This window comes from Xenopus laevis, chromosome 3L (assembly GCF_017654675.1).
Source record: "Xenopus laevis strain J_2021 chromosome 3L, Xenopus_laevis_v10.1, whole genome shotgun sequence".
Lineage (NCBI taxonomy): Eukaryota > Metazoa > Chordata > Amphibia > Anura > Pipidae > Xenopus > Xenopus laevis.
Window position 1 is genome coordinate 107,118,384 of NC_054375.1, and position 15,440 is coordinate 107,133,823.

General features: G+C 36.4%; 1 protein-coding gene and 1 long non-coding RNA gene across 2 annotated transcripts in view; one reads left to right on the forward strand and one right to left on the reverse strand.

The window, feature by feature from the left end:
- The window catches only part of LOC121401551, an 82,573-nt gene that overhangs the window by 62,362 nt on the left and 4,771 nt on the right, over nt 1-15,440 (reverse strand). The gene's annotated exons all lie outside the window — the stretch shown is intronic.
- Nucleotides 1-15,440, forward strand: part of onecut1.L (one cut homeobox 1 L homeolog) — a 34,497-nt gene that overhangs the window by 7,196 nt on the left and 11,861 nt on the right. Inside the window, exon 2 of the mRNA XM_018253065.2 lies at nt 12,702-12,806. Coding sequence (XP_018108554.1) covers nt 12,702-12,806 — 105 coding nt within the window. The remainder of the gene's footprint in view (nt 1-12,701; nt 12,807-15,440) is intronic.

Below are 15,440 nucleotides of genomic sequence, written 5' to 3' on the forward strand. Positions count from 1 at the left end.
TGCGCCACATACTGCATCTAGTTATTTATGGCAGAGGTAAGTTAACATCATGTATTCATCCATAATAAATGGGTCCCTTGGGAGATGGGCATGGTGTTATTTCTTTGACTTGGTTCAGCTTTAAGAGATGTCTTGTGATTTGCATTTGAATAAATGTATCACATCACAGAATAACCCCCATTCGAAATTGGTAGGCCAATCTATGTAGCCTTTTTTTTTTTGTATAATTATGGTAGCATTAGAATGAAATGATAACAATTATAACACTAATATATATAAATAAGAACTCCTGCCCTCCCAAGCCTGTGCCTCACATGCAGTGCCATGTACTTACTCCATATAAAGCAGCTGAAAAATAGTTTTATTAACAAATATACAACTGTACAGAATGCTGGAAATGTAGTATAGGCCACTCCTATTTACAGTTTTGCTTTGATGTATTTCTAATTTCTTTGAGTAGATTTTGGTGGAAGAATATTTGGTGGGAAGGAATGGTCAAAGTTAAAGGGGACTCGGGTGAGTTTGATCTGAGCCTTAGTGGTTGTTGAAATGCGTAAGGCTAGCTTTATGAGTACCTAAATAAACTACAATTTATTTTTACACACCTGTTTGGGAGATTGCTTTTTGAGTACCTGCTTTTTATCAATACGGTTGGATCTGCTCCCCTAGCTGAAGGCTCAGGGCAGTGCACCTGGGCCTCTTTCAGTACCTTGTGAATACGTTTTAGGACCTGTTGATATTTTTAGTAATTAATTTACTTACCAGTGAGGCAATGGTTGATTAAGCGTGGCTAAAGCTGGCCACACAGGAACAGATGTAAACTGCCAATTTGGCCCCCTCAGACCAATTCAGCAACTTATTTGTCTATATATGGGGCCCTTGGTAGTGCCGGCCTGACTGCTATCTGGCTGAAAACTAAGGCAGGTTTGAAAACAACATTGGAGAAGGAACAAATTGGCACATTGATGCAGTTATAAGCTAACGGGCCTCAGTGGGGATCTGATTGTTGGCCCCAGAGTGTGGGGGGCCACACTGGGCACAGAGCTACTCATTTGGCAACCTTGTCTGTGTATTGCCACCTTTACTTTGAAAACTGAGCCAGTTATATCTTTACAGAAGCTTAGGAAAACAATGAAAAGGGAAAATAAATATACATTCCATTAGATAGACAGATATATAGATGATAGATAGATAGATAGATAGATAGATAGATAGATAGAAACATACATACATAGATACATAGATACATAGATAGATATTGATAGATGTATAAATAGATAGATGATAGATAGATAGATAGATAGATAGATAGATAGATAGATTGATAGATAGATAGATAGATAGATAGATAGATAGATAGATAGATAGATAGATAGATAGATAGATAGATAGATATAAACATTATTGTCAGTACTCCATTCACAGAGTTTGACAGCCTTGGTCTAAGGGCAGCTAATGGAAACAATATGTGGGGCATCAATAATGACCTAGCCCAAGGCAAGTTGTCTGTCTATTTTCAGGGACTGGAAAACATTAGTTCTGTAGCAGCCTGAAGTGTTTTCTGCCAAAGTATTATAAAACATCAAGGCTTAGGTGTAACACCAACACTGCAATTTAGTACTATAGTAAGTTTCCAACATAAACAGCATGATAAGTGCTGCATGCATTGACCAATCAATTCCCTATGGGTTGCTTCCAGCCAGGGACATCATTAGGAATCTACATCTACACAAATGGACAGGTATGTGGCCTATTGTGCCTTATAGAATAGCAAGTACTGCTTTCTCTGCCCTATATGAATAAGAAGGTACAATTTTACCCTATGTTTCATTACAGTGGTTGCCAGTTTGATAGTACGTACTACATTTTATACAACTGGGCCTGAGATTTATGCCTGGAATGATGCTGATTACTATCACATCTTGGAGAAGTAAATCTTCAGAATATGCCTGAGGGTCATACAGTTTATGCAATTATTAATTCATATAGAAGGACATATCTTATAATAAATAATTCCTAACAAATATAAAGAACTGTTCAGACAGCTAACAGATACAATACCACAACAATTCAACAGCCAGTTATAGCACATTCCATTTCTCGCTAAAGAGTAACTGTCCCTGTAATATAACATAGAAATCACTAAAATATAGTAGATGTTTAAAAATATTTTTATAATAATTTGGGAGATATGTCATATTTAAAGGGAATGTTCACCTTCCAAACACCTTTTTTTTTTAGTTCAGTTGTTTTCAGATAGTACATCAGAAATAAAGACTTTTCCAATTGCTTTCTATTTTAAATATTTTTCCAGAATTGAAGTTTGATGTTCCTGTCTGGTGTTTCAGTCTGGCAGTTCACTAATCCAGGAGCAGCTTCTGAGCTGGTACAATTTGCTACATTTAGGTGAATTCTAACAGCTGCCTTTAATAAAAATTGTTGATAAGAAATGTATCAACTAATGTATCAACTACATTAGAGACATGAAAAAGTAGAAATCAAAACTTCAAATTAAAATCTTCCAAAAAAAAAAAAAAATGGGCACAAATAAATAAAAACAGTTCTTATTTCTGGTGAACTATCTGATACTAACTGGACCAAAAAGTGTTTGGAAAGTGGACAAACCACTCCCTTAAGTTTCCTGCAGAAAGAGTTCACTAATGCTAGAGAATATATTAACGGATAGTGATAATAATGCTGTAAGATCCACACTGATTGGAGGAGCAAATTGTTATGCAAGATGAATATTGCCGGATCGAGGAAGCATTTGTCATTACAGATTCCCTGGTCTGATTTAGCAATGTTGATTGGCAGAAAGCATGATTAAGTTCCATTATGGAATAAGCTAACGTGATACTGACACTAAAAAAATGCTATTCAAAATATTAAAGGGCATTAAACGTTATCTATAGGTCATGTTGATCAATTTTTTGCTGATAGGGCTGCTTTTGTAAATAATTGATACTTGAAGTTCCTAAACCTGACTGTTTCGGCAACCTGACTGTCCCTTGTCAACTTGACAGTGAGAGGGTTATTTTCTAAAACCCGAACTTATCTAATTTTTTAAGTAAAAAAACCACAACCAAACTCAAATACCCGATTTGACCTTATTTATTATTTAAAAAGGCTCTATTTAATCGGTTCAGGTTAAAAACGTGATAAAAGCGAAAACCAAAATCATATGATTTTTTCAGGCTTTTTCCACAAAAAAAAAACACATTTTTCAGATTTTTCAGGCTAATTCCAGCGCAGAACAAAGAAATTTCAAAATAGGATAGGGACTTATGCCATTGACTTACACACAAACTCTGAGTCTGAGATAGTGGATTTTCGAATTCAGATTTTTTGCAAAATCTCGAAAAATTTCAGTTTTAAGAAAAATCACAAAAAATTCAAGTTTTGTCCCAAAAAGCCGGACCAGAGTTTAGTAAATAACCCCCTTAGAAGTTCTAATGCTAACAGACTACTGCTGCACTAATATGGCAGCCCCCTCATAATGGAACAAGGGGGATCAGATAGGTAATGTAAAAACATCAGGCAAATACTTTATGGCAAAATTGTAAATAGTATGTGTTATGATAGATGTAAAGTGTCTTTTCATCTGGTGTTATAATGGATACCATTCAGTGGCTCAAGAAAGAAGGGATGATCATAAATGGAGGACATTCAGAGTGTGTTTCTAGGGAAAGTAGGGCTATTTCATTAACTCAACTTCTTTATATTTGTGTTTTAAGAGGTCAGTGTATAATAACTGTCCATTTGTTGTTTTCCTGCAGCTTTATGCAATTGTTACTGTGTCAGTTTGGTGTTTAATGGAGATATGTAACAAAAAGAACAAATAATTTGTCAGTTAGCCATTGGCATTTACTGGTCATTAGTGATGAGCGGGTCAGCCTGAAACATGCGGGTCATGTAGGTTTAGCTGTTAGTCAGGCCAGTTTGGACTGATTGTCCCTCCAGTAGCTGGTGGGCAAGTGAAGGGTCGGATTCTCCCCCAGTCTAACCCCTTCATCCTACCCCACCTTACCACAACCCCTTTTTCTGACTTACAAACATTGTGCCGCTGTTATTTATAAAGGTACCCCTGTCTGAGCCCTCATCAGAGATGGGTATATAAATAAACACAGTGTGGCTGGTCAGTTTAGGGTTGGGTGTGGGCAGGTTACGATCACTTATTTAAAAGCATCCAGCTTTGAGAACTGGTTCAAACTATGCTTCTCTTATACTTTTAACCCCCTATTACTTGTGAGCCTATGTGTCGAATTGTCAGGCCACAACTTGTTGCCAGGCATGGCCCTCCTTGTGTTATTATTCTTTTGCAAGACGGCAGCTGGAGCAGGGCCTTTTAGAATAGGTTGTGCGGTGTGAGTCATCAGTGTTGTGATTAATCAAATTGATCCATAAAAGGAACCTCTGTAGCAGGAGCCACTCCCTAATAGGGTTCATGTAATAACAGGTGCAGCATTTGCTCAAGTTCTAATGTTACCATTTAGCAGGTACCATGCAATTGGTTTCTGCGTGATGCTACACCTGGAGCAAAGCATGTGCCTGCAATTATATTACTCCTAATAGTTGTATGGGGAGATACCATTAGACTATCTTAGCATAGGTATTCACCTGCAATAAGCACAAGAAAGGCAAGTAAAGAGAACCAATATCAATCTAACAATTTCTAATACTGCAAAATGTGCCAGTTTTCACCTGCAAAGGAACAGCATAGGATATGTGACATCTCTCTGGACCAATATTCTGCAAATCATTAAGAATGATGTGTAGCACAGGCGGTACTGTATTCTGTATGCTTCATATATTTGCATTTCTGCATGCTCACTTCCTCGAATAATATGTTTTTGTCCCTTGATAGATTGAATATTTGCCAACATGCAAAAATAGATTCTATGGCTATTTTAAAGGTGCCTTCCATTACATACTTGATGGTTATGGCTAAAATAGTGTGCTTTAAGCACCCTTCTCAGCATTAAAAGACACAGAATCAAAGAAGAAGTACTATTTCTCGTCAAAGGAGAATTGAAATACTGGTGTTATAATCCAGGGATAAAAATTAATAAGGCAGAAAGAGTCAAAAAGTGAGGAGAGCTGTCAGCTGTTTTTTTACTCTTATCAAAAGTATTGCTTTTATTTGTATCCACCATAGCTAACTATGTTTTGGAGGTGCATGGGCTGAACATCCTGTCTAAAGGCAAAGGATCAGCTATTAAAATTACATAGAATATACTGACATTTCTCTTAAAGCTCACCTGACAGTGAAGGTATATTCTCTATGTGTGTCACACACTACAGAGATTATATGGCCTCTATGGGCACAGCACAGCTCCTCCAAATAAAAAAAGCAAAGTCCTGCCTCTATAGGAATAAGCCTGTCTCTGTCAGTCGCATCTTGTAATCCTCAGCGTCACGTGATATTGTGTGCCGGAAACACATGATCACATGCGTGTGTACACTTGTGCTGAAAGACAAGGGTTAGTGAGGGCTTGTTAATCATTACTTAAGGAAAAAGTAAAACTAAAATCCATTAATTTCCATTTATAGTTACATATTACACACAGGCCTTACAAAGTAAATATAAAAGTTTTAGACATAATTGTTTCTAAAAATGAGAGAACTTTCAAAAATACAGATTATAATAGAAATGCACAAAAATAGATACACCAATAAGTCATGAAATCTATATATTTTATTCACTTTGTATTAAACCAACATAAGGGGTCAGTGAAAGTCCCAGGCAAAGGATCAGTCATGTTTTGGCACATCTGATCAACATATGGAGGCTGATGGATTTAGCTAAGTTCACCAGTTGCCGTCGACAAACACAACACTCACCTCTGCTATGCCCAAAACCACACTAAGGGAGATCAAATGAATTTCTCTCCTCTCACAGTGACACTGCAGATTCCAGGATGAGATAGGAAGAATAAGAAGAATCAATGCTCTCGGTACACAACTATCTGCCTCATTTACATACACCATTGCAATTGCAAGTCGCAAAGCTTCAGGAATTTAAATGTGATTTACAAAACTCCTTAGTGCCAATACTCAAGCACACAATGTGATGATTTGTACTAAGACTAGGATACACAGACGCAAGAGACCCTGGAATTACTACGGATACTTCCGGTGGTCTTTACATGTTGCACTTAAATGTGAAACTGACTAGTACTCAATGAATCAAACACTAGCATTGTTTAATGGGCTGCATGTATCAGCAAGCCAGAAGTGATGGCCATGCAATCATTATAATAAGCTGATTTATTAAACCCCATGCCTATTTATTGAACATATATTGAAAATAAATGTATATCATCCTTTTATAGTTTTTTCTAGCATTTGCTGGCATCTGGATGATGATGCGGGTAACAGGTGAGATTTCAATGAAAGTCATTGATCACGGTTTTATTTAACAATCACGCCAGTATTCAACTAGCAGGTAATTAGCATAAAAACGATCCTCCATAAGAGCAACAGGGTTGCTACACCCCAGATTACATCATCAACTGAACTTTGGCCCGACGATTAATAAGTGAGTGGAGATATCGCAGAAAATGACCCATTTAAAGGTCACTGAACTATATCTGGTCATTAGCTCACTTTCGATGCTGCGACTAGCAGCCATAATGAGGCGCTCAGGAAACTTTGTTAATGAATAAAGAACTTGGTATAGTGAGCTATTGTTTTAAACCCATGAGAAATATTTAATCACCCAGGAGTGAATTGGTTTCAAAATTCAGTAGAGATAAGAGGTGTCTGGGTTTTCCATTTGCAAATAATGATTCCAATATCACTGATAATAAAATATCATGGTACCGTCTGCCAATGGATCACCATGTATGTTTGATCAGTGTTCCTGTGCATGTACAGTATATTCAGCTCTGGTGCATGGGTACAGTGAAATGGCCATGATTTGAATTGTGTCATTTAGTAAAGTGCCTTATCTCTGTATATAGGGTCACATTTACATTGAGCATTGTTATTTAGCTTGGCCATGCTCTGCAGTAGGAGTGAATTGGAGATTTAAGTCAGGTCAGCAGTATATGGTATCAACACTGGGATTCTGGCGATTCTTTCCTTAATTTATTTCCATGGATGTATTTAAGTTACAGATTTGTGCAACATGGGTCCTTTGTATTTGTGTTTATGTGTAAGAGCCAATGAGGCACAAACACTGGGGCAAGGTGCGAGTCTCCCCAGTCATGCTGAATTGGTGTTTGTCCTGGTTTGGCTTCACTTTTACCTTCCTCTAGAGAAGTGGTTTTATATATATATATATATATATATATATTATATAATATAATAATAATTTAAACTATAGTAGAATTATAGAAGATTGTTTATATAGATCTAAGCTTGTTTTAAGAGAAGGGGCCCTGCCCAAATTTTAGACCACAAGTCTAAAGATCACTCTTTTAGGTAGAGGGCTATAGTACAGCTGAATTTTATGTATTCTTATTTATTTACTTTCACCGGGCTACCCTGTCCACTGCACACAAACCAGATTCAGATGTATGTTACCGAAAACTGCATATGATTGTGCCCCTTATTATGGGTATCTGTAGTTTATCAAATTTGTATATGTAGCCCAAAGATTTCTTAAATAAAAATGTAAGGTAGCATAAGGTTGTACAGCAGACACATTGGGGCAGATTTACAAAGGTTCGAGTGAATTTTCAAAGTACAAAAAGTTCGAATTCCGAAGTAATTTTTGAATACTACGATTTCAAATTTACTTCGATTCGAAGTAAAAATCGTTCCACTGTTCGACCATTCGATAATTGAAATACTGTCTCTTTAAAAAAACTTTGACTTCAATACTTCGCCGACTTAAACCTGCCGAAGTGCTATGTTAGCCTATGGGGACCTTCCAGAATCATACGATCGTACGATGCTAAAAATCCTACAAATTCTAATTTCGTAGGATTCAATTCGATGGTCAAATTTCGAAGCATTTTACACTTCGAAATTCGACCCTTAATAAATCTGCCCCTTAACGTTATTGTTTTTATTATATTATATTAGGGATGCACAAAGTCCACAATTTTGGATTCGGCTGAACCCCTGAATCTGTCACGAAAGATTAAGCTAAATACCGAACCAAGTTCTAATTTGCATAAGCAAATTAAGGGTGGGAAGGGGAAAACATTTTTTACTTCCTTGTTTTGTGACAAAAATTCACGTGATTTCCCTCCCCGTCCCTAATTTGCATAAACAAATTATGATATGAATTTGGTTCGGCCGGGCAAATTCCGAATCTGAATCCTGCTAAAAAAGGCTGAATCCTCGCCAAATTCAGTGCATCCCTATATTATATTTATATATATATCACATCAGTCCCTGCCCCAGTGGAGCTTACAGTCTAAGGCCTCTTTGACATTTACACACACAATGGACAGTTTTTAATGCTAGACTTGTTGTCTGTATTTTTATAGCGTAAAAACACTCGGCTCAACATCATATGTAGATATAACAAATCCATAAAGTCTGTCATAGAGAAAAATGACTTAGTGAAAGAGACATCATTTTTAGGAAGCCTCTATGTCTTTTCTTAGTTTAGGATTATTTAGTGGATATCACATCTTTAACATGGTTGTTGTCGTCATGTGGCCTATCAGTTATTTACATGATATCCATATCTAAGTGGGGTGGCAGCATTACAGTTAATTTGTGGTTGGTAGGTGGAAAGGTATATTAAACCATCTTGGGAAATTATAATAAATAAAGATATAAATTGTGAGAGCCTAGAGAAGGTTTCCATGGTTACCTGGCATCCCTTTGAACAGTGAACATCCCGCACATTGAGGACATGACTTTTCAGCTCAACTCTTTGTTTGCCAGGCATCTGCAGCCTCCTGCCTTAGAAACTACCAGAACTTCCCTAGGAATCAAGGCAGCTGACACAACATTAACATTATTAACCCTATCAAAGATTGGCAGAGGGGCCCTGGTTCCTTGCGAACACCCTAGGTAAATAAACTTAATTTGGTATTACAACTCATTGATTTAGAAGTCTTCCAACACGATGGGGCTCAATTATCAACACTGGGCAAATTTGCCCATGGGCAGTTGCCTAAAGCAACCAATCGGTGATTAGCTTTTTGAAGCCAGCTGCAAGTGGAACAATAAATGCAGCAATCTGATTGGTTGCTATGGGATACTGCCAATGGGCAGTGTTGATAAATGACCCCCGGTGTGTCTTTGGCAAAAAGCATCATTATTGATTTAAAAGTATATTTATCCAAGAGTACTTCAGTCACTTCATAAAAATGTTATAACATCCTTTATTTTGCCCTTTTATGTTAATCATGGCCTGTATACTAATTATTTACAGTATGTACACCATAGAACTAGTTTAGAAAAGATAAAGCTTCAATATTAAAATGGGTGATTAACCTTTTAAGTGAACTTTTAGAATGGCTAATTCTAAACAACTTTTAATTTGGCCTTCTTTTTGATAGTTTTTAAATTAATTGCTCTCTCCTTTTGACTCTTTCCAGCTTTCAAATGGGGGGAACTGACCCCATCTAAATAACAAAAAGTCTGAAACTGCTGCTGAATAAAAAGCTAAATAACTCAAAAATCACAAATATTAACAAATGAAAAACAGATTTTCTCAGAATATTACACTCTACATCATACTAAAGGTTAATTGAAAGGTGAACAACCCCCTTAAACATTGTTTTTCCACTTTATATAGCAACGACAATAAAAGCAAAAATTAGCTTGGTTACTGCCCATGTGCAAATTTGCCCAGTGTTTATAAATAAGCCCAACTAGTGTAATATTGGCAGTGAACAAACACATAACACCATAGTTTGTGGGGTTTATATTTTTAAATGAGGATATAATAAAGATTTTTTGTATTTTAATTAAATTTTTTACATTTCGGAGGGCAGAATGGATTTTTATATTTGCAGGTATGTCTACTGCCATGTAGCCCTTAAATATTCTTGCACCTGAAGCAGAAGACAGAACTGCAAAGCCTCTTTTAAAATAAAATCTGCATCCTTCAGGTTGTTCTCTCCTTATTACTCAAGGAACTAGTCCTCATCACCCATACCTTAGGAGTTACATCTAATATATCTATGTTAATCTCCCTGTAAAGTATAATCTGTTCTTAATGATCGTCCGTTGAGCTGAAGATACGGGAGGTGAGCATACAGATCAGTGGGCCTACATTGCAGGGCACAGACAGAGCTAAGTGTATTCATCTCCTTCGTTTACTGAAGAGCAGCCTCAGCAATATTATGCCAGCGATAAGGAAACAGATAGAAAAGCCATTGCTGAGAAAGTCCTCCACCTGTGAAATGGCCCGTTGTCAGTGTCCTTGTAGACTGATTGATTTATAGCCAACTAATGCATTGCCACATTTGCTTTTGGTTAATGTTTATCCATGCCCAGATACTGCAACGGGAGATATTTTTAAACAACATTTCATAATAAACCACATTCCTCTGCAGCAGCGCAGTCCAATTTTAGCCTTCTGGAAGCAGTTCAGACACAGTTCCCATCATCCCCAGCCAACCACTGGCTAAGCATGTTGAGATTTGTCGTTCAGCAGGGGGACACATAGACTGTTTATAAAGCTTGTTGATATTGACATGGCCAGCAATTTGACATTTTCCCTGTATCATTCATAGGAGGGAATGTAATTAAAGTCGCAAACAGCAAAACAATTCGCACCAATAAGAATAAAAATCCACAGCTTGCAATGTAATATTGTTCCTTAAACTGTTATTGCATTGCAAATTTTAATTGCGCATTGTGAATTTTAATTGAAGTGCTTGAAGGTGTCGTAATCTTTTGGAGCAAACATAATGACTTTTTCAATAAGAAGTTTTATTACATTTACTGCGGAGTGGTGCAAACTATAAAATTTGCAAATGGTCTTCCACTGTCGGAAGTGGACGCAAAACAGTTTCCGGGTTTGAAAAAACTATATTAAATTCGCGCAAAGGCATAACTTTTTGCATTGCGAATAGTTTTTCAGTTACTGACTTTTATTACATTCCCCCGATGATATCTAATACCATACATAGGTTTTTCTCTTTAAAATGGCGTGAATATGTGAATGTTTTCATTGTCTGTACTGTATATGTGTTGAGTCTTTTTGTTCATGGGCAACAGTTCATACTTAACTGTATATTTCAAGTCATATTTAGAGATGAGGGGGCCTTGATCAATGCAGGAGGGCAGATGGCCTTAGATGAAAACCTGGGATTTCCAATCTCTGAGCCTGCTTCTGCGATTAAACTAAAACTCTAATTTGGCTGCTGCTGGTATACTAGAGGTTGAAACCAACAGCTAGAGGGCTACAGTGTGTACATGCCTGATGTGAATACTAAATATGTCTAAGAAACTAGCAATGCAAATGTCCTGTCTGCTATGCACCTTGCTCCTGCAAGACTAAGGTGACAGAGGCTACTTAAGTAAGTAATGCTTTACACTGAAGGACTACTCAAAGCCAATGAGAAGCCCTGTCACATTTACATGCATAAACATAGATCTAAATGGGTTCCTGCTAGATTTAGGATAGAGTTTGTAATGTATCTAACATTTTGCTGAATTCTGTAACATGTGCTTCAAACTCATCTCTGATCCACCCAGCCCTTCTCTGCCGTTACATGTGATTCTGAATGAAAAATCTCATTTCTCTCCTACTAAAACTGCACTGAGTTTTGGATCAAATCTATTTTTGATTTAATTTTTACATGAACTGCTTTACTAATGAATTTTACTAATATCTATAATGCATTTCTGTAACTACATGTGAACTATTCTTGTTATATCATTTAAATGACTGCATGGTGTGACTGTAACATGTTGTTTTCTTTCCCACACCAGGCAGGCCCAATCTCTGCTTCTGTAGCTCTTGTTAAACTTCCAGCATCCAGGGGAGGTGAGAGTGTAGTTTAAGAAGGGCTGAAGGGTCAGAGATTGGATACTGCTCACAGAGGCCCCTTGCTGTTGTCCTCTGCCTTTATTATATATATATTGATAAAAGCACAGATGACAGATTGTATTTGCTAGATATAATTGTATACACATTGATGCAGCCCTCCAGCTGTTCCTGATCTACAACTTCCTGCAGTATCACTATTATAGCCAAAGGCTTTCCAGTTGGAGTTCAAGAATAGCTGAAGAGTGTCAAGTTTAATGTTGTTATATTCATTTTTCCCTCAGATTTGGACCCCAACCTTCCTGCAATACCGCGGCCCCTAATCTCTACTGCTAGCCCTTCACATCTCGGATCTATCTTATATACATCAATATTTTCACTATATAATGTCCAGTGGGCAAAGCTGCTGTATTAAATTTGCTTTATGCTCAGCACACTCAGTACTACGGCAAAGCTTCCCCTGTCCATTTCTGCAAAGTTACCTTCAGCACACTGCTAGTCCTCTCTTTTGCCATTATACAGGGTTATAGTATAGCAATGTGCTGATTTACAGTAGCTCTGTAAGACCTTCTCTATTTAAAGTATCATAACTTATTCCTATTCTTAATTTTTGGGGTACTCATGAATTCAGAACTAAAAAGAAGATGCCTACATTTGTATTCTTATTTTTTATTGAATGTATACAGCCTGTGCAGTAAATTGTAATAAGTATTTGGAAAATGCATTAACTGATTTGCTTAATTGAGGTGGAAACTACCATTATTTAAATTATTTAATGTCTTTGCTAAACTAGCTTTGGTACCAGCCGATCCGGTATTTCAGCACTCTGGACAGTTGCCTGCAGACTCCCTGGTTAAAATCGGCTATCCATCACAAAGCACCCAGTCTAATCACATGTGTGAGTATAAATACATACTACATTTCTTGAGGCAATATTCCAATATAATCATACAGAATAACGTCTCCCTGTAAAAATGTTACAATGACTAAAACAACCATGCCACTGCTTTTGAGTGGATTGAACCAAAAAATGTATAAAGCAACAGCCCACCAGCCAGCATCAGCTGTAACAAAGCTTGTATGTTCTACAGCCATGCCATTTTCATGAATAATGTTGTGTTTTAATTATAGCTGTCTCACAACAAATTGCTCACAGTTTTTTATTATTATTATTTATATATTATGTGGATAGACAGATAGATAGCTGATAGATGTGAACGATAAATAGCTATATATATACATATATATATATATATTTATATAATATATATATAAATATATATATAGATATAGATATATAGATATATAGATATATAGATATATATAGATATAAATGCTACATAGATATGATATCAGATATACAGAAAGAAAGATAGATAGAATATCACTTTCAAATATTATTATGCAAAATAACTATTTGTTTGAAATCTGTGCACCTATGAAGAATTGTTTCTATAAAGCATAACATGTCGGCATTTTTTGCAGGTCTCCATCAGTCAGAAAAATGCACAGCTTTAATGTTATTTCATTGCAGATTCTGACCTTATGCATGCCGGAATCACTAGGGGTGCTTATACATATGGCATCTCCCATGAAATGTACCTTTACCAACATCAACATTTGTTTTTAATGCCACTGATGTAAATGTGGCATGATTGAATTATTATTTTCATATTTTGTGTCCAACACACTGAAAGCTAAAAAAACGTTTTTTAACATCAAGCTTTGTGCAAAAAATTTGAAAAAAAAGACCAACAGCCTCCTTGTCGGTCTATTGTTTTATATTAGTAAGGGGGAATTCCTTTTAAATGTTTATATTAATTAATATGATTCTCATCACAATCATACCTAGTCTATTTGTAAAGGGGATACTAAAAGAAAATGTAATTCTAAGCCTTTCCCAAATAGACATTAATCAAACATATGTAATGGTTTTAAGTTCTTTGTAAACTGCAATTGGTAACTGTGTCTGTCTGTCCTTTGCTATTGCCAGACTATCCCAACTGTGTATGCCAAATCAGCTTTCTTCCAGCCAAGGCCCCAGTTCCCACAATTCCTAGTACAATTATTAAAATTGCCATCGAAATCTTTAAACCATTCTGCTTAACATTCAAATCACAGCCAGAAGATAAAACATTATTACATGAGAAAGACAGAAACAACATGAAGGGATAAAAGACAGAAGGGAATAGAAAGAAATAAGAAACTAAATTATGAAGATAATATTTTATTAGCATATTTCCCATTAAACAGTCATGTGCCACCATGTAATGATAATCAATAAATTTCTGTCTGATCTGCTTCAGACACCCCAAGCTCCAATCGGCTAAACAGTTCTCCCCCCCCCAGCTCAAATGTCCTATTCTAACCTCAATAAAACTATTTCAGATTGATTAATAAAAAGTACTTCCACTGCATAATGTGTATATTATGTATGTGTTTCATGCTTGAGCTTTCAACCAGTAGAACAGATGAACAAATACTGACCTGCTTACATATTATTATAAGATATAATGCACCTCCTTTAATTAAATATTAGTATAGCAGAAGGTTCCTTAGAGTTCTCTGGTATGCATACACAAGTCTTATGTATTTCTATAGTTATAGAATGGATAGGTGATGTCTAATATTTTACAGTAGGTACATCATCCCTTTTATATAGAAAGCTCTGTAATCAAATGACCCTGGGCTAAAAAGCAGCACAACAGCGCAGCCTATTGGTCCACTGACAAACTCTGTTGAAATAATGCAACGAGAACACCTAACATAATGAAAGTATTGATGAAATGAAAAAATCGTTCATTAAGAGAACCTAATTGTTGCAATTAGTGGTTCTTTTAATGCGCACAGGCAAATTAAGATTCAGCTGCAGTAATTACATACTAATTACTCATGCCTCATTCAAAGGACAAACCCCAACACCTCTAACCAGGTTGATGACTAGTGCTTAACTATATTTTTAATTTACTTGCTTTTCAAATGGAGGAGTAATAAGACAGCCTAGTGCCCTCTACTAATTGATCTGTAACTAGTTAATGCACACGCAATGATGTCATCTGTTGGCTAAACTGTAACTGTAATTAAGTACTTAATATTGAAACCAGTGCCTGTTTAATTTAGGTTTAATTTAGGTTTAAAATCACACAACCCATCCCTGAAAACCTTGTAACAGAACATTGTCCAGTGTTACCCACATGTACATGTTTACATCACACCCACAAAGAGCAAGGAACACACAAAGCTTCTATTTAGGAATCCAGGAAACACACTACTTGGCATCATTTACCTGCAAATGTGCAATTGGGTGATGCAAACCAATGGCAACCAAACAATGATTATCTGCAATTAAAAGAATGATAGCAAAATAAATTGATTGGTTGGCATGGGTTACAAGCCAGGTGGAAATGAGCCCCACTGTGTTGCTGGGTTCTTATTATAGTAGATTCCTGATTAGATCAGCATTATAATGCAGAATGGTGACCCTTAGGATTGCAGAGTAGTCCACTCCAGTGGGGATCAAGCTGTTAGTATT